This window comes from Cricetulus griseus, chromosome 4 (genome assembly GCF_003668045.3).
Source record: "Cricetulus griseus strain 17A/GY chromosome 4, alternate assembly CriGri-PICRH-1.0, whole genome shotgun sequence".
NCBI lineage: Eukaryota > Metazoa > Chordata > Mammalia > Rodentia > Cricetidae > Cricetulus > Cricetulus griseus.
The window spans coordinates 214,477,544-214,495,998 of record NC_048597.1 but is presented as its reverse complement, the minus strand read 5'-3'; the positions used below and the strand labels follow the sequence as shown (position 1 = coordinate 214,495,998).

The window sequence follows — 18,455 nt, the reverse complement described above, 5'->3', positions numbered from 1 at the left end:
CCCAGCTGAGAGTGTATGAGACTGTCCCCAGCTGAGTGTGTGTGAGACTGTCCTCAGCTGAGAGTGTGTGAGACTGTCCCAGCTGTGTGTGTGTGTGTGAGACTGTCCCCAGCTGAGAGTGTGTGAGACTGTCCCCAGCTGAGAGTGTGTGAGACTGTCCCCAGCTGAGAGTGTGTGAGACTGTCCCCAGCTGAGAGTGTATGAGACTGTCCCCAGCTGAGTGTGTGTGAGACTGTCCTCAGCTGAGTGTGTGTGAGACTGTCCCAGCTGTGTGTGTGTGAGACTGTCCCCAGCTGAGAGTGTGTGAGACTGTCCCAGCTGTGTGTGTGTGTGAGACTGTTCCCAGCTGAGAGTGTGTGTGACTGTCCCCAGCTGTGTTTGTGTGAGACTGTCCCAACTGAGTGTGTGAGAGACTGTCCCCAACTGAGTGTGTGAGAGACTGTGGCCAACTGAGTGTGTGAGAGACTGTCCCCAGCTGAGTGTGTGAGACTGTCCCAGGCTGAGAGAGTGTGAGACTGTCCCCAGATGAGAGTGTATGAGACTGTCCCCAACTGAGTGTTTGTGTGAGTGTCTCCAGCTGTGTTTGTGTGAGACTGTCCCCAGCTGAGAGTGTGTGAGACTGTCCCCAACTGAGTGTGTGAGAGACTGTCCACAGCTTAGAGTGTGTGAGACTGTCCCCTACTGAGTGTGTGAGAGACTGTCCCCAGCTATGTGTGTGTGAGAATGTCCCCAGCTGAGTCCCCCAGCTGTGTATGAGACTGTCCCCAGCTGAGAGTGTGTGAGATTGTACCCAACTGAGTGTGTGAGAGACTGTACCCAGCTGAGTGTGTATGAGACTGTCCCCAACTGAGAGTGTGTGAGAGACTGTCCCCAACTGAGTGTGTGAGAGATGTCCCCAGCTGTGTGTATGAGACTGTGCCCAGCTGAGAGTGTGTGAGACTGTCCCCAGATGAGAATGTGTGTGATGTCCCCAGCTGTGTTTGTGTGAGACTGTCCCCAGCTGAGAGTGTGTGAGACTGTCCCCAACTGAGTGTGTGAGAGACTGTCCCCAGCTGAGAGTGTGTGAGACTGTCCCCAACTGAGTGTGTGAGAGACTATCCCCAGCTGTGTGTGTGTGAGACTGTCCCCAGATGAGTGTGTGTGTTACTGTCTCCAGCTGTGTTTGTGTGAGACTGTCCCCAGCTGAGAGTGTGTGAGATTGTACCCAACTGAGTGTGTGAGAGACTGTACCCAGCTGAGAGTGTATGAGACTGTCCCCAACTTAGAGTGTGTGAGAGACTGTCCCCAACTGAGTGTGTGAGAGATGTCCCCAGCTGTGTGTATGAGACTGTCCCCAGCTGTGTTTGTGTGAGACTGTCCCCAGCTGTGTTTGTGTGAGACTGTCCCCAGCTGAGAGTGTGTGAGACTGTCCCCAGCTGAGAGTGTGTGAGACTGTCCCCAGCTGAGAGTGTGTGAGATTGTCCCCAACTGAGAGTGTGTGAGACTGTCCCCTGAGAATGTCCCCAGCTGAGAGTGTGTGAGAATGACTGTCCCCAGCTGAGAGTGTGTGAGACTGTCCCCAGCCCCAACTGAGTGTGTGAGAGACTGTACCCAGCACTGCTGAGAGTGTGTGAGACTGTCCCCAGTGTGTGAGACTGTCCTGAGTGTGTGAGAGCTCAACTGAGTGTGTGAGAGACTGTCCCCAGACTGTCCCCAGCTGAGAGTGTGTGAGACTGTCCCCAGCTGAGAGTGTGTGTGCACCCAACTGAGTGTGTGAGAGACTGTCCCCAGCTGAGTGAGAATGTCCCCAGCTGAGAGTGTGTGACACTGTCCCCAGCTGAGAGTGTGTGAGATTATCCCCAACTGAGAGTGTGTGAGACTGTCCCCAGCTGAGTGAGAATGTCCCCAGCTGAGAGTGTGTGAGAATGTCCCCAGCTGAGTGTGTGAGAGACTGTCCCCAGCTGAGTGTGAGACTGTCCTCAGCTGAGTGTGTGTGAGACTGTCCCAGCTGTGTGTGTGTGAGACTGTCCCCAGCTGAGAGTGTGTGAGACTGAGCTGTGAGACTGTTCCCAGCTGAGAGTGTGTGTGACTGTCCCCAGTGAGACTGTACTGAGTGTGTGAGAGACTGTCCCCAACTGAGTGTGTGAGAGACTGTGCCAACTGAGTGTGTGAGAGACTGTCCCCAGCTGAGTGTGTGAGACTGTCCCAGGCTGAGACTGTGTGTGTATGAGACTGTCTGAGTGTTTGTGTGAGTGTCCCAGCTGTGTTTGTGTGAGACTGTCCCCAGCTGAGAGTGTGTGAGACTGTCCCCAACTGAGTGTGTGAGAGACTGTCCACAGCTTAGAGTGTGTGAGACTGTCCCCTACTGAGTGTGTGAGAGACTGTCCCCAGCTATGTGTGTGTGAGAATGTCCCCAGCTGTGTATGTGTGAGACTTCCCCCAGCTGATAGTGTATGAGACTGTCCCCAGCTGAGAGTGTGTGAGATTGTACCCAACTGAGTGTGTGAGAGACTGTACCCAGCTGAGTGTGTATGAGACTGTCCCCAACTGAGAGTGTGTGAGAGACTGTCCCCAACTGAGTGTGTGAGAGATGTCCCCAGCTGTGTGTGAGACTGTGCCCAGCTGAGAGTGTGTGAGACTGTCCCCAGATGAGAAGTGTGATGTCCCCAGCTGTGTTTGTGTGAGACTGTCCCCAGCTGAGAGTGTGTGAGACTGTCCCCAACTGAGTGTGTGAGAGACTGTCCCCAGCTGAGAGTGTGTGAGACTGTCCCCAACTGAGTGTGTGAGAGAGCTGTGTGTGTGTGAGACTGTCCCCAGATGAGTGTGTGTGTTACTGTCTCCAGCTGTGTTTGTGTGAGACTGTCCCCAGCTGAGAGTGTGTGAGATTGTACCCAACTGAGTGTGTGAGAGACTGTACCCAGCTGAGAGTGTATGAGACTGTCCCCAACTTAGAGTGTGTGAGAGACTGTCCCCAACTGAGTGTGTGAGAGATGTCCCCAGCTGTGTGTATGAGACTGTCCCCAGCTGTGTTTGTGTGAGACTGTCCCCAGCTGTGTTTGTGTGAGACTGTCCCCAGCTGAGAGTGTGTGAGACTGTCCCCAGCTGAGAGTGTGTGAGACTGTCCCCAGCTGAGAGTGTGTGAGATTGTCCCCAACTGAGAGTGTGTGAGACTGTCCCCAGTTGAGTGAGAATGTCCCCAGCTGAGAGTGTGTGAGAATGTCCCCAACTGAGTGTGTGAGAGACTATTCCCAGCTGTGTGTGTGTGAGACTGTCCCTAGATGAGAGTGTGTGTGACTGTCTCCAGCTGTGTTTGTAGGAGACTGTCCCCAGCTGAGAGTGTGTGAGATTGTACCCAACTGAGTGTGTGAGAGACTGTACCCAGCTGAGAGAGTGTGAGACTGTCCCCAACTGAGAGTGTGTGAGAGACTGTCCCCAGCTGTGTTTGTGTGAGACTGTCCCCAGGTGAGAGTGTGTGAGACTGTGCTCAACTGAGTGTGTGAGAGACTGTCCCCAGCTGAGAGTGTGTGAGACTGTCCCCAGCTGAGAGTGTGTGAGACTGTCCCCAGCTGTGTTTGTGTGAGACTGTCCCCAGGTGAGAGTGTGTGAGACTGTGCTCAACTGAGTGTGTGAGAGACTGTCCCCAGCTGAGTGTGTGTGAGACTCTCCCCAGCTGTGCTTGTGTGAGACTCTCCCCAACTGAGTGTGTGAGAGACTGTCCCCAGCTGAGTGTGTGTGTGACTGTCTCCAGCTGTGTTTGTGTGAGACTGTCCCCAGCTGAGAGTGTGTGAGATTGCACCCAACTGAGTGTGTGAGAGACTGTCCCCAGCTGAGTGAGAATGTCCCCAGCTGAGAGTGTGTGACACTGTCCCCAGCTGAGAGTGTATGAGATTATCCCCAACTGAGAGTGTGTGAGACTGTCCCCAGCTGAGTGAGAATGTCCCCAGCTGAGAGTGTGTGAGAATGTCCCCAGCTGAGTGTGTGAGAGACTGTCCCCAGCTGTGTGTGTGTGAGACTGCCCCCAGCTGAGTGTGTGAGAGACTGTCCCCAACTGAGTGTGTTAGAGACTGTCCCCAGCTGAGAGTGTGTGAGACTGTCCCCAGCTGAGAGTGTGTGGGACTGTCCCCAACTGAGTGTGTGAGAGACTGTCCCCAACTGAGTGTGTGAGAGACTGTCCCCAGCTATGTGTGTGAGAATGTCCCCAGCTGTGTATGTGTGAGACTGCCCCCAGCTGAGAGTGTGTGAGACTGTCCCCAGCTGAGAGTATGTGAGAGACTGTCCCCAGCTGAGAGTGTGTGAGACTGTCCCCAACAGAGTGTGTGAGACTGTCCCCAACAGAGTGTGTGAGAGAGTGTCCCCAACTGAGTGTGTGAGACACTATCCCCAGATGAAAGTGTGTGAGACTGTCCCCAGCTGAGTGAAACTGTCCCCAGTTGAGAGTGTGTGAGACTGCTATTTCATATCAGGGTACCTCCTGATCAACATTCCAAGCCTAGATAGCTACACCACCTATATTCGTCCGGGTAACTCAACAGCCACAACATTCCTCCTACTCAGGGCTGGCCTTGGGCCTATTTAGTCACCACAGCAAAGAACCAATGCCTGTCACTGACACAGTCTCAGCGTAGCTCCTGTGGGCCTGGGTACTGCTCAACACTCACGCTGATAATGCTGCAACAGCCGGTGAGTCCGCACATCCCACAACTTCACCGTGTTGTCCATGCCAGCTGCGGCAATGCAGGTGCCACTGGGGTGGAAATCCACATAGGTGACAAAACTGGAAAGACAGCAACAGTCATGTACTGTGAGTGGTCTTCCTGGGTTAGGGTGGACCCAGAAGTGTCCTATCCCTGTTTGTTCACATGGTTCCTTCAACCTGGAAGGAACCATGCTTCTTCACCAGGGGGCCAAGAAAGACCAAGAAGTGGGTGACAACAGCGGCCAGCAGTCAAGTAAAGCAGACTTATCAGGGACCATGTCCCTCCCTCCCTCCCTCCCTCCCTCCTCCCTCCCTCCCTCCCTGCTTCTCTCCCTCCCTCTCTCACTCTTCTCCTTATGGTTCTTTATTTTTTATCTTTGTTTTTGAGACAACAGCTCACTATTCACTATGTAGCCCAGACTCGTCTTCCACCCCGCTTCCTCAGTACCGAGATTACAAGTGTGTGTAACATGCCCAGCCAGCCCACTGCTGAGCTTTAAGTACAAGTGGGAACAGTGATCTTCAAACCAACAAATCAGTCAAATTGCTCTGGGGTTCCTTTTGCCAGGGCTGGATCCAAGACAGGTCCTGCCAACTAAGGCATGGGTGGGGAAGGTCCCCCTGGGCTACAAGGACTACTCATCCATCTCTCTTCAAAAGACAGGCCAAGAGCCTTCAATGCACTATCCATGACACTTGGGCACTCTAAGGGGCCCCTGCTCATTAAGGAATGAGGAGTAAAGCTGCAGCCCACTTAGACACTTAGAAAAGCTAAATCCCTGCTCAGAAGCAGGCTCCTCCTGCTTGTAGGATGTGGCACAGAAGGAAGAGCCACTGCCTGCTACAAGAACCGGAGGCTTTCATTGACAAATCAGTTTAGGGGGCTGATACAATGCTCTGAGAGACACATTAGCATTCTGAGAACTAGAAATTTAAGGGGGGAAAAGAGGCCAAATCATTGCATGACTTTAGGTGAAGTGTTTCTCTATCTGTGGGGACCACACTTAACTGTCTATCTGCAAAGGAAAAGCACAAAGCTCTACAAAAGGCAAGTCAGCCAAAGAGCAGCAAGTAGGGCTGCCCTCTCCACAGTCCCAGTCCCTAAAGGCCACTGGGCTTCCTCATGCATGCCCTGACCTGTACAGGAGCAGCTGCAGATGGAAGACAACAACAGGGACTCACCCGCCATGCTCGCAGTATGAGTGGATACACTCCCGACTGGTCTTGTCCCACAGCTTGACAGTCTTGTCATCACTGGCAGACACAATGAGCCGCCCATCAGGGGAGAACCTAAGTTGAATGGGGCAGAAGTCACACTACTAACAGACACTTTGAATATGACACCATGTTCTCTACAGCCACCTCTCCCAGCATGCTGATACCTGATCTAGGGATTCTTTGGGCATTTTGTGTTATTGTTATTGTTGTTTTGACACAGGGCCTCACTATGGGGCCCTGGCTGGCCTGCAACACTCTATGTAGATCAGGCTGGCCTCAAACTGTGGCAGTCCTCCTGCCTCTCAAGTCCTGAGACTTATAGGTGTACACCACTAGACTCAGCTCCCTGACCCAGGAAGGAATGACCTAGGGTTACACATGCTGCCCTAATACCTTCAGTGATCCTGGGCAAGTGGCTTCCCTCGGTGAGATCCATCCTTGCCAATGCCCACAGTAATCACGAGCAGCACAGTACACACAACACCCAGGAGGCACATGGCCTGCAGCAATACACACTGGTACTGCTTGCTAATGAGGAGGAGGTCAGGAGCCCCACATCAGTACATCAGCAAAACACAACAGGCCAACAAAAACACATGGAGGTCCTGGAACCTACCGTCAAAGGCCAACTGTGATCATAATACCCCACTTTTCTGGATTGCCCCCTGCCCCTCCCCTCCATTCTTAGGTCCTTGACCATAAGACCTCTAAGAACAGGACCCTCCAAGAATAAAGAATGGTTCTGTCCTAGGGAATAAGTAACTTCCATGAATCCACAGAGGAAGATAGTTCCATGCTCCCTAACTCTGAATTTCATGATTTCTTAGTATTCTGGCCACCGTAACCCCTTCTCCTCTGGAGCAGAGCTATGACACTAAAGGGAAGCTATACAACTTGCCCCAAACAGGCTGACACTCAGAGTTCCTCTCTGTCCCCCACAACCCTTACATCCTCTCAGGTTCTCCAGACAGGGAATGCTCACCTGGCACAGCGGACCCAGTTGATGTGCTGGCTCAGGGAAAACAGGAATCTCTGGCGGTGAGTTGACCACACCTTGACTGTCTTGTCGTCAGAGGCTGTCAAAAGCGATTGGCCATCACTGCAGAAGTGGACACTCCTCACTGTGGCCGTGTGTGCTCGAAACACGGTTGACTCACCTTTGCTATGAGGATAGATATCCAGACTCAGGAGATTCCTAATAGTGACATGAGGACCTACAAGTACACCAAAGTTCTCTCTACCTCTCTAGGCCTGACTGTCCCAGTCTCCCCAGAACAGCAAGAGCCTCCCCAACAGAAACAAAGTGCTTCTCTCCCACCTCTCCCCTTGTGGGAGTCCTTTCATCATAAGGAGACAACCCCAACTGAAGCCCTCTGCTAGCCTCTCTCAGAGGTCACATGTCCCACTGTGACCAGCTCAAAGCCAGGGTAAAGACCCAAGGAGGGACAGCTCTTATACCAAGTCCCTCAGCGTTGTTAGTCCCTTGAGGCCCATAACTCACACATTGGGTATCCAGATTCGAACAGTCTTGTCTCGGGAACCTGAGGCAAGCAGGTGTCCTGATGGGGAGAAGTTCACACAAGTCACAGCGTCCTTGTGGCCCGTGAAGCGGTAGGCACGTGACTGGGGCTTCATGTGCCAAATCATGAGGCATGAGTCCATGGAGCCGCTGGCTGAGGAGAGTGGGTAACACGATGATTCTCAGACCTCAAGAATCTTGATCACCTACCACATTGCTAGGAATACAGGAGAGCAGGCCCAGCTCTACCTTCACAGCATCCCCAGCAGAGCAATGGAAAGAATCCCAGTGGGAGTGCCCACACCCTATAACTGCTGACATACAGTTTGGAGAGCTAGGGCCTGGCAGTTTTCCATGCCAACATAGGAACCAGAGTGACAGGCCATTCACATGCCATTTCTGTACTGTGGGGTCTCCTCATTGATACTCTGAGAGCACAGGGCGAAGTCCTCCCAATACTCAGGAGCCAGTCAGACAAAGGTCATTTACTATTGAAAGGACCAACTTGGTTGGGGCTGGAGAGATGGTTCAGCAGTAAAGAGCACTTGCTGCTCTTCCAGAGGATCTGGGTTCAATTCCCAGCAATCACATGGTAACTCACAACAATCTGTAACTCCAGTTCCAGGGAAGCCTATGTCCTCTTCTGGACTCTGGGGGCAACAGGCACACTTGTGGTACACAGACATGCATGTAGGTAAAACATTCATACAAATAAAATAAGACAATCTAAAAATAAATTAAAAAAAAAGAAAGAACAGACAAAAAAATGACTTCAGTTCCCTTTTTGCTTACAGCAAACCATTACACCAACAGCCTCTGGCAGGAAACCTTAACAATAAGATAAAGAAGCAAGCTGGGAAGTGGTATAATACCAGGACTTGGGAGGCAGAGGCAGGTGGATCTCTGTGAGTTATGAGGACAGCCTCATAAAATGAGCCTCATAAAATGAGCTCCAGGACAGCCAAGGCTACACAGAGAAAACCTGTCTCAAAAAACCAAAAACAAACAAAAAAGATAAAGTGGCAAGCCTAATCCGTGGAAAAAGAAATCTGCAGCCAGAAAGCTACTTAGGAACACCAGTGTATATAAGAAAGGGACAGCAGTATGGAGTTGGGAGATGGACCTTGTTAACAACTTTCTCACTAGTAGTAGGTACAAGAAAATATACCATATTACTGTGGACAATCAAACTGAAGATTCAAGGAAAAGGAGCCAGTTTGGGATCCCTGCCACAGAGCAGACCCAAGAAGTGGCCAAGATGTACAGGGGAAAACCTAGACCCTAATCTCTCAAAGGATGCCTGACCAGCACAGAGCCTGCATGGGTCTGCACCAAGGCCTCTGTATATATATTACAGCTTCCAATTTAGTGTCATTATGGGATTCCTGAGTGTGTAGAACAAGTGTGTCTCTGATTCTAGTGCCTTCTTCTTGGGCTCTTTTCCTTGTTTTGTTTATGCAACTCTAATATGAGAGTTTTTGTTTGATCTTAATGTATTTTATTATCCCTTAGAAGCCCGTTCTTTTCTAATGAGAGACCAAAAGGGAGTGGATCCAGATGGGAGGAGAGGTGGGAAGGATCTGCCAGGAGTAGAGGGAGACAAAACCATAACCATGATATATTTTGTGAGAAAAAGAATCTTTTGGGGGGGGGCTGGAGAGATGGCTCAGAGGTTAAGAGCACTGACTGCTCTTCCAGAGATCCTGAGTTCAATTCCCAGCAACCACATGGTGGCTCACAACCATCTATAATGAGATCTGGTGTCCTCATCCAGCCTGCAGGCATACATGCAGGCAGAACATTGTATACATAATAAATAAAAAAAAACTTAAAAAAAAGAATCTTTTTTAAAAAATAATTTATTTAACTTTATTTTATGTGCATTGGTATAAAGGTGTCACATTCCCTGGAACCAGAGTTACAGATGTTTTAAACTGCCATATGGGTGCTGGGTCCTCTGAGCCATCTCTCCAGCCCCCGAAAAAGAACCTTTTTAATAAAAGGCATAAATAAATAAATAAATAAATAAATAAATAAATAAATAAATAAATAAATGCTGTATGACCCTGACAGGGCTCCTAACATCTCTGAGCGTTATACTCTTCTCATGCACAATGGGGCTTATGGAACCTAGTAAGCCCAGTGTTCAGAAAGCTGACACGGAGAAGCAATACAAAGGACCAAACAGCATGTCCTTGCTGTAGCCTAGCGTTGGCATACCAATACTCCCAGGGAGAAACTCAGCCTTCTCAGTTTAGAATCTAAAATCTTAGACAAGATAGATGCCTTCTCTTACCCAGCTGCTTAGTGTTGAGACTGAAGTCCACACTGGTAACTGCATCTCGGTGGCCCTTAAAATGCCTCTCCAGTGAGGGGTCCTCCTGAGGGAGAGAGCAAGGTCAAATGGAAAAAGCCTGAGGAAGGGGTTTCTCTGGGACCAAGACTCTTCCTATAACTAGATTATGTATATAACTAGTTGATATATATGTATATATATCAAGGATATAACTTGAGTGTTTTTAACATCACACACACATATATACATACATATCTTGTTTTTGGAAATCCTAAGGAATTCACTATAAACTATTAGAATAAATGAGCACAGCAAGGAAGGGTACACAATCAACAAATACACCATGAACAGACAGATGAATCAATAAATCCACAACAAATAAACCAAATATGGGCCAAGTGAGGTGCCACATACCTTTAATCCCACTCAGGAGGCAGGGCAGGTAAATTTCTGTGAGATCTAGGCCAGCCTGGTCTACACAGTGAGTTCCAGGCTAGCCAAGGCTAAATACAAGACTTTGGGAGTTATATCTCAGCCATAGTAAGTTATCTTCCTCCACCTCAAGCATCAAAAACTTCAAAAAACAAAACAAAAAACAAACAAACCCCAAACATTTTAGGAGCTCCGAGGAACCCAGTTTGGGAAAGGGCATTCCTAAGGCATAGCAAAGCCACTGTTACTCCATAAACCTGTACACAAAACAAAGGTGAGGCACAGTGCCCAGCTCCGCCCCCAACACACCTGCAGGACCACGCCTTTTAACAGATGGAGTGGTAGTTAGGGGCAGAGAGGACGGCCTCCAACTAAGCAGCAAGTGCCCCATTCTGCCTCCTGTCCTCACCTGAGGACCTCACCTCTTGGAAAACTAAGGGCAAGGCAGTGCCTATCCTAGGCTCAGTGTGCAGAAGAGCACCCCTTCCGGAGGCCCTCTTCCCTGAGTAGTTTCCTGCATGCCGGCCTCCTCTCCCCTAAAAACAGTGTGTTGTTACGGATGTAAACAGAATATCAGATTGCCAGTCAAGAGTCTGTGTTCTATTTTTGCCCAAGTCTTCAGATGCGTCAGGAGCCACCGGCTACCACCTGGCCAGAGCACCAGGAACTTTGGAAGCAAACTCTTACTTAAAACACCAATTTGGAGTCCTTTTCTGCACTGGAAAAGGGGTCAGGGTCGGACCCAGGTCATACCGCAGGCCTCCGACACCTCAGGCATCCCAATGGCCTACTGCTTCCACTGGTTGGAAAAGATGCCGCCTCCAAGTAGACGCGAAGGACAGGAGAGGATGACGAGGCTCACACTGGTCCGGGGCCACGACAAGGGTCGGGCCTTGCTTGTGTCTTCCTCTCTAAGCCGTAAATCCCAGAGACAGGGACTTGTTTGTTCGCCCGGGTGGTCCAGCATTTAGCCTGGCACTTGGGGCGATGGGTCAATGCCCAGCCCCACCCCGACCTTAGATGGAGAAGCAACCCCAGAACCCCGCGCCACCACCCGGTCCTCTCGCGGCCATTGCTCCAGGCAGCTAGGCGCCCATTCTCCAGGGACTTACCGGGCTGGGACCGGCCATGGAAGGGTTGGCAGGGCTGGCAGAACCAAAGGCACCCCAAAAACCCGAGGTAGCTGCGGCGGCAGTTGTGCCAGTTCAGTTTCCGCGCCCCCAATCGCCGCCAATAGCAACGCCGGTGGCGTCGCCGCGTCCCGCCCAATTAAAGGAAAAGAGCCCTAGGTTTTTGCCCGTCGACCGGAAGTAGGGCCGCTCTACAGGCGCCACGCTCTCTTCCTCCAATTCCGCCAGATGAGGTGACCCGCCGAGCAGCCAAAAGCTTCAGTTCGCCGTCACTCCTTCCGTCTGAGAACTTAAAAAACCCTAGAAGAAGGTTTCGTCCCTTCGGCTCATCGCCTAGCTCGGGTAGCAGAGAGCGTAGCCTTTCGGGAAATGAAGTTCTACATAGCACTTACCCTACAATCTTAATAAAGGTAGAACTACATTTCCCGAGATGCCCCGGAGTGGGCGGAGCTTTAACATTCGGAGTGAAGGCCTTAAGGATCCCGGAAAGAGGCCACTAGTGCTGTCTTAAAGCTTCAAGGGCGCCATTGAGAACCTTAGTCATTCTCCCCTCTGGACCACAGAATGGTTCGTTCCTCCGAAAGGTCTTAAGTGTCTATTTAAAAGTACTGGAGTCATTCAGAATCACAGCCATGGAGTAGTGAGACCTATGTTCAATTCTTAATTCTCTACTCGTTTTACTGGGTGGCCTCAGGAAAAAGATATCTACTCTAAGGGCAGTCTCTCATTTTGTCCTAAAAGTAAATGTGATTACAGCCCTGCCTTCTCAGAACTCTTCAGCCTTGAGAAGCCTTTACATACTCTGTCTAAAAAAAATTAATATATGGGCTGGAGAGATGGCTCAGGTTAAGAGCACCGACTGCTCTTCCAAGGGTCCTGAGTTCAATTCCCAGAAACCACGTGGTGGCTCACAGCCATCCGTTATGAGATCTGGTACCCTCTTCTGGTGTGCAGATATACATGGAAGCAGAATGTTGTATACATAATAAATAAATAAAATCTTTAAAAAAAAAAAAAAAGAAAGTTAAGCCGGGCATTGGTGGCACACGCCTTTAATCCCAGCATTCGAGAGGCAGAGAGGCAGGCAGATCTCTGTAAGTTCGAGGACAGCCTGGTCTCCAGAGCGAGTGCCAGGATAGACTCCAAAGCTACACAGAGAAACCCTGTCTCAAAAAACCAAAAAAAAAAAAAAAGTGTAGTCTGGGGATAATCTAGAGAGAGAGAGAGAGAGAGAGAGAGAGAGAGAGAGAGAGAGAGAGAGAGAGAGAGAGAGAGAGAGAGAGAGACGCAATCCTCCGCCTGGCCAGCAGAGGCCATCCTTTCTCACTTCCCTCAGTGAAAGCCGAGAAGGCCCTTAGTGACCTTTTTTCCACCTGCGCTTTCCAAGGGAATCTTCCCAACATGCACCTGACCTGAACTGTATGCTTTGTAAGATTCAAGAACCTTCCATCACCTATCCTGAGCAAGCCAACTTGTTCATACTCCAACACTAATTAGTGTCTGGATGTGTCCTGAGGTTTCTTACCACATGCCTAGACTTGAGACTGTGTCCCTAAATCTTCAGGGACAGTAAACTCAGGAAACTGTCATGTGGAGAAGTGTATTTGGACCTCAAAGAATGATTCATTGGCTAAGAGTGTATATGGCTGTCACAGGGGACACAAGTTCTATTCCCAATACCTATGTCAGTTGGCTCACAACTGCCTGTAACCCCAGTTCTAAAGCAATTCAACACCTCAGGTCTCCTAGGACACCTGTACTCACATGCATAGACACAAAAAATATTTTTAAAATATCTTGAGGAGAGATGCAAGAAGTGGATATATATCTGATGCTGTTTTAACAATGTTGGCATAGAATTGGTTCCTTTAGGTTAGAAATATTTAGGCCAATTTAATATAGACACTGTGAAATTCCCAAGACAAAAATAGTTGATCACCTACACAATCTGCTCTGGATTGTTCAGCACTGTTCAGAGAACAGTTTCCCAGTCTCCCCATAACAATATTCAGTTGTTCTCTTGTCTGTGTCATGAACACACCATGCCAGAAACATGATGGACACATCTGAATATTTCTATAATGTCAACATGTATTGAACAACAATAAATTCACAAGCTATGTCACTTTGTTGTTGTTTTGTTTTGTGAGATAGGGTCTCTATCTTATACTGGAACTTACTCTGTAGACCAGCTAGCCTCCCACTCACAGAGCTCCCCCTGCCACTTCTTCCAGCAGTCCACAGGTTCTTTTATTTTTACTTTTTAAGATTTATATGAGCTGGGCAGTGGTGGCGCACGCCTTTAATCTCAGCACTTGAGAGGCAGAGGCAGGAGGATCTCTGTGAGTTCAAGGCAAGCCTGGTCTACAGAGCTACAGAGCAAGTCCCAGGATAGGCTCCAAAGCTACACAGAGAAACCCTGTCTCAAAAGAAGAAGAGAAGAAGAAGAAGAAGAAGAAGAAGAAGAAGAAGAAGAAGAAGAAGAAGAAGAAGAAAGAAAGAAAGAAAGAAAGAAAGAAAGAAAGAAAGAAAGAAAGAAAGTCTTTATTAGCTGTCTGACAACTACACTGGGCGTTTGGGATCCCAGTGTAGCCCTGAGCCTTTCTCAGGGAGAGCTTTAAAGCACAAAACCATGTTCTGGGTTGACATTCTTCAGTTAACAAGAACAGTTAACCAGAAGAGGAACTACAGAAGCCAAATAGCAAGATTTAATCCATTTAGAGACTTCTCCAGAACTGTGGACTTTAGGCTTTTGTTTTAGTTTTGGCAGGTGGGGCTATTTATGTGCTGAGTTTTACAGCCTGAATGGTACAGTACTTCTGTCATGAGGTCTGGAGCCCTGTTACAAGAAGGGTCTCATGTAGCCCAGACTGGCCTCTTGACCACTACATAGCTGAAGACAACTTCGAACTTCAGATGATCCTGCTTCCATTCTGGGAGTATAGGCTTGTACTATCATGTTTGGTTTATACAATGGTGGGGATTGAACCCAGGTATTCATAAATGCTAGGCAATCACTGACCCAACTGAGCCCCATGATCCCAATCTTAATTGCTAAGATTAATTCAGATCTCTTACTTTTACATAACAATATATTTGTAAATGTATGTGTATACATAAATATATGCACACACAATGTATTACATAGGTTACAAAATGACTACAAAAGAATTTAAGAGGCTACAGCATCATTCAAAGAAGCCTTGCTGGAAGGAGAGGTGGAGAGCTGATACAGATGCAAGGAGTTATTGCACGTTTTTATATGTGATATTAGTGAACACAGTTGGAGAACTGCTGGAGGGTCTTAGAGCCTGGCTTCACAGCCAAGCTGCGGAGGCGTAGGGGCTGCAGAGGCACAAGACCCTCCTAGGTATGGGTGGACAAACAGGCATGGCTGTCTAAATGGGTCGAGTTAAACAGAGGGAATCATGATGAGGACAGTGAATTCTCTGTTGAATTCTTGACACGTGTATTCTGTGATTGGTTGACTGGTCACTGAAAGGTGTTAGGCATTCTTTTTAGGGGACCCAGATGAGGCTGTTGTACCCTTCATTGGTCTACTCTGTTTGAAAAGTTCTCAAGGGGCTGGCATGATGGCGCATGCCTTCAATCTCAGCATTTAGGAGGCAGAGGCAGATTGATGTGAATCTGAGGCCAACTATTCCCAGAGCAGCCAAGGTTGCACAGTGAGACCTTGTCTCAAAAATAACAGCAACAAAGACAACAAGTTCTCAGCCTGGTGTTTCTGATGGAGTTGGATTGTTTTGCTTTGTTGCTGGGGTGGGGTGGGGGGTGTTTTGGGGTTTTGTTGTTGTTGTTGTTGAGACACGGTTTTGCTGTGTGTAACCCTGGATGTCTTGGAACTCACTCTGAGGACAAGGCTGGTCTTGAACTCACATAGATCTACCTGCCTCTGCCTCCCGAGTGCTGGGATTAAAGGCATGTGCCACCATGCCCAGCTCTGTTAGGGTTTTAAATTTGAATGTACCTGTGTATTCCCACTCTGCTTTGATAAGGTCACAGGTGGTAACTTTTGTTTTGTTTTGTTTTGTTTTTTGAGACAGGGTTTCTCTGTGTAGCTTTGGAGCCTATCCTGGCACTCACTCTGGAAACCAGGCTGGCCTCGAACTCACAGAGATCCGCCTGCCTCTGCCTCCCGAGTGCTGGGATTAAAGGTGTGCACCACCAATGCCCGGCATAAGTAGTAACTTTCTACTTGCAGGAATAAGATGTTTATCATTCTGTATGTCATGGTTGTGACAGGTAGTGATAGTCTACACGCACAAAGAAATATAGAGTCCTTCTGCCTTTATGTTTGTATTCACAATAAAGCCAGCTACTGCTGTGTAGCATGGAATCACCTAGGGCAGGATATTACTGGACAGCCACTCTCACACATTGTGGAGTAACTTAGAGCAGGGCACAGCCTGATCTCCATAGCCAGCTAAACATTCCTGGCTTGTGTCGGGGGGTGGGGGTGGGGTAGGGTGGGATGGGAGGGAGGGAAGAGAAAAAAATGCAGAAAAGTCTGTCTACTAAACTAGGGGCTTTTCTTTTTGGGTGAGAGCGGGTTTGTCTTTTTACCTGTTAAATGCCTTGGTTTAGGAATCTTCAGTTCAGAAGGCTGGATTTAATCAGGCCCGGTGACTCAGCCCTGTAATCACAGTTACTGGAGAAGCTGAGACAGGTATGATCACATGTTTTTAGCCTGCCTGATCTACAGAGTGAGTGTGAGGCCAGCCTGGGAAACTCAGTAAGACCCTGTCTCAAAATAAAAAATGAAAAGAGATAAGTGACCCTTCATCCATACTCCCGTAAGTAACCCAGTGGTTGACTGCCTCTACTGGCCTCCACTTTCACACACAGACAGGTATGCACTAACTGAATATGTAAGTAAATATTTTTTAAAAGGAAAAGGCCAGTGAGATGGCTGAGCAGGGAAAAGTGTGCTGCCAAGCAAGCCTGATGACTTGAGTTCAATCTCCAGAAGGTGTGGGAGGCATAGAGTCCTTGCGCTCACAGAAAAGCACTAAGAAAACCAGGAATGTTAAGCACACAGGTTTGTTCCTTCAACGAAGAAAAGCATAACCTGTTGTCCACCTAGAAGTCTGGGAGTGGATGTGGTTAATAGCCTGGTGACCTTTTGCCGCTCTCTGTGGGGCGAGACCACCTAGGATCTCCCCCTCACATCCCCGTACCCTTATTGTGAGCTTGTCAATCTACAGAACCCATCTTTATGGCAGGTGTCTCACATACTTTACAAAGAGTTTTGATGTAATCACATCTTAAGCATATTGTGCATATGAGATGGAGCTAATTATCACTAGGAATATATATATATATATATATTGGTTTTTTGAGACAGGGTTTCTCTGTGGCTTTGGAGGCTGTCCTGGAACTAGCTCTTGTAGACCAGGCTGGTCTCAAACTCACAGAGATCCACCTGCCTCTGCCTCCTGAGTGCTGGGATTAAAGGTGTGCACCACCACCACCCAGCTCACTAGGAATATTTTAACCAAATGTCGCTAAGTTTTAACATGCCTAAAATAAACTACTCGGGTCAGACCTCCTCAGGTTCAACCAACACTAGCTACTTAGTGGTGTTGAGCCAAACTACCTTCTTGCCTCCCTCAATGTTTACTCTTAGCGACACAACCCCCAACACCAAAGAAGGAACCCACATGGTTGAAGCAGAGAACGAACTCCTTCAAGTTTTCCTTTGACTTCTACATATGTGCCATGGCATGTATGCCCCCCCCCCACACACAAATAAGTTAAACAGTCCAGCCTGGCCATCAGTGCTGTCAGGCAATCTATTCTGTACCTGCCGATGGCCTGGGTTTGAAATTCTGTGCCAGGGCAGTTCAGGACTTGTCCCTAGGGTTGGGCTGGTCTGGGGATGCATCCAGGCTCTGCCACCTGTAAGCAGGATAAGCTAGTAAGAGTCACACTGCCTCTCCCAGCCTCTGTGTTCTCAATTATAGTATAACACCTGCTACATGAGGGTGGGGACATCCCATGAGCTATTAATTCATGTTGGAGCCTGATGTTTCTCTGTCACTTAATATGAAGTGTGTGACTTTATACTTCCTCCTCTCCACAGTCTAGCCAACACCTTCTGTCTCTGCTTCCAGCATTCTTTCCAGCTCTCTGTGCTGCAGCCTCATTGGCCTCACCAGTCATTGAACAAGAGTGTACCTGGCTCCATGCCTGGATATCTGGCTTTGGTGGGAAATGGTTCCTAGTTTGTGTAACAATGGACCTAGGCCCCTGGGTGGACGCATTCCCATCATGGGGGCCGGTGAAATGTGCCTGGAAACTAGTAAGCGACTAGCTCTATCCACTGGTGTTTATGGTCCTTTGCCGAGTAGCACAGTCGTATTGCTGTTAGGAAGAAGTAGCACAACTATGCAGGGAATTTTTTGTTGTTCCAGAAGTGATTGATGCTGACTTTGAAGGGAAAATAAAGGTTATAACTCATTCTCCAAATGGAATTTCAGTGGTAAAGTCAGGTCAGAGACTTGCTCAATTGACTTTACTCCCCCAAGTGAAAACAAAGAACCAGCTTAAGAGAGGTAAGAGAGGAAAATCTGGGTTCGGCTCATCTGATGCCTATTGGCTACAAGCAATAGGTCCGCTGAGCCCAGAAATCACCTTATATATTAATGGCAGGGCCTTTCCCAGCCTTTTGGATACAGGTGCGTACAGATCCGTTAGTACAGCCAGTCAGTGGCCTTCAACATGGCCAAAAAAGGTGACCATTACACAGCTACAAGGAATTGGTCAGACTCAGAATCCTGAGCAGAGTAGCAATGAACTTTCTTGGAGAGATGAGGAAGGTCATAAAGGGACTTTTCAGCCATTCATTGTTCCTCATTTACCTGTAAATTTGTGGGGCCCAGACGTTATGGCCCAAATGGGAGTGTATTTGTATATCCCAATGCACTTGTTACTAATCGGTTGTTTCAGCAGGGATTGTTGACCAATCAAGGGCTAGGCAGGAGACTGAGGGGAGAGTTGATCCTATCTTGCCTAGTGAGAGACGTCCCAGAGCAGTATTAGGATATTTTTAGCAGAGGTCACTAAGAAGCCTGCACTCCATGCAGACCCTATTATGTGGAAAAGTGATAAATCGATACGGATAGATCAGTGGCCTCTACCAGAAGAAAAAATACAAGCTGCTCA

At 48.6% G+C, this 18,455-nt stretch overlaps 1 protein-coding gene across 5 annotated transcripts in view; it reads right to left on the bottom strand.

The window, feature by feature from the left end:
* The window catches only part of Poc1a (POC1 centriolar protein A), a 97,567-nt gene extending 85,919 nt beyond the window's left edge, over positions 1-11,648 (bottom strand). The window contains exons 1-7 of one of the 5 annotated variants that reach the window (XM_035443916.1): positions 11,253-11,645; positions 10,894-11,051; positions 9,709-9,793; positions 7,395-7,566; positions 6,876-7,055; positions 5,858-5,965; positions 4,638-4,753 (exon numbers count right to left, since the gene is read on the bottom strand). In XM_035443916.1, coding sequence (XP_035299807.1) covers positions 4,638-4,753; positions 5,858-5,965; positions 6,876-7,055; positions 7,395-7,555 — 565 coding nt within the window. In that variant the 5' untranslated portion in view covers positions 7,556-7,566; positions 9,709-9,793; positions 10,894-11,051; positions 11,253-11,645. Of the gene's footprint in view, positions 1-4,637; positions 4,754-5,857; positions 5,966-6,875; positions 7,108-7,394; positions 7,567-9,708; positions 9,794-10,893; positions 11,052-11,252 lie in introns of those variants that run through there. The other 4 variants (XM_035443918.1, XM_035443914.1, XM_035443915.1 and 1 more) reach the window with 4 other exon arrangements.
* Positions 11,649-18,455: the final 6,807 nt, after the last annotated feature.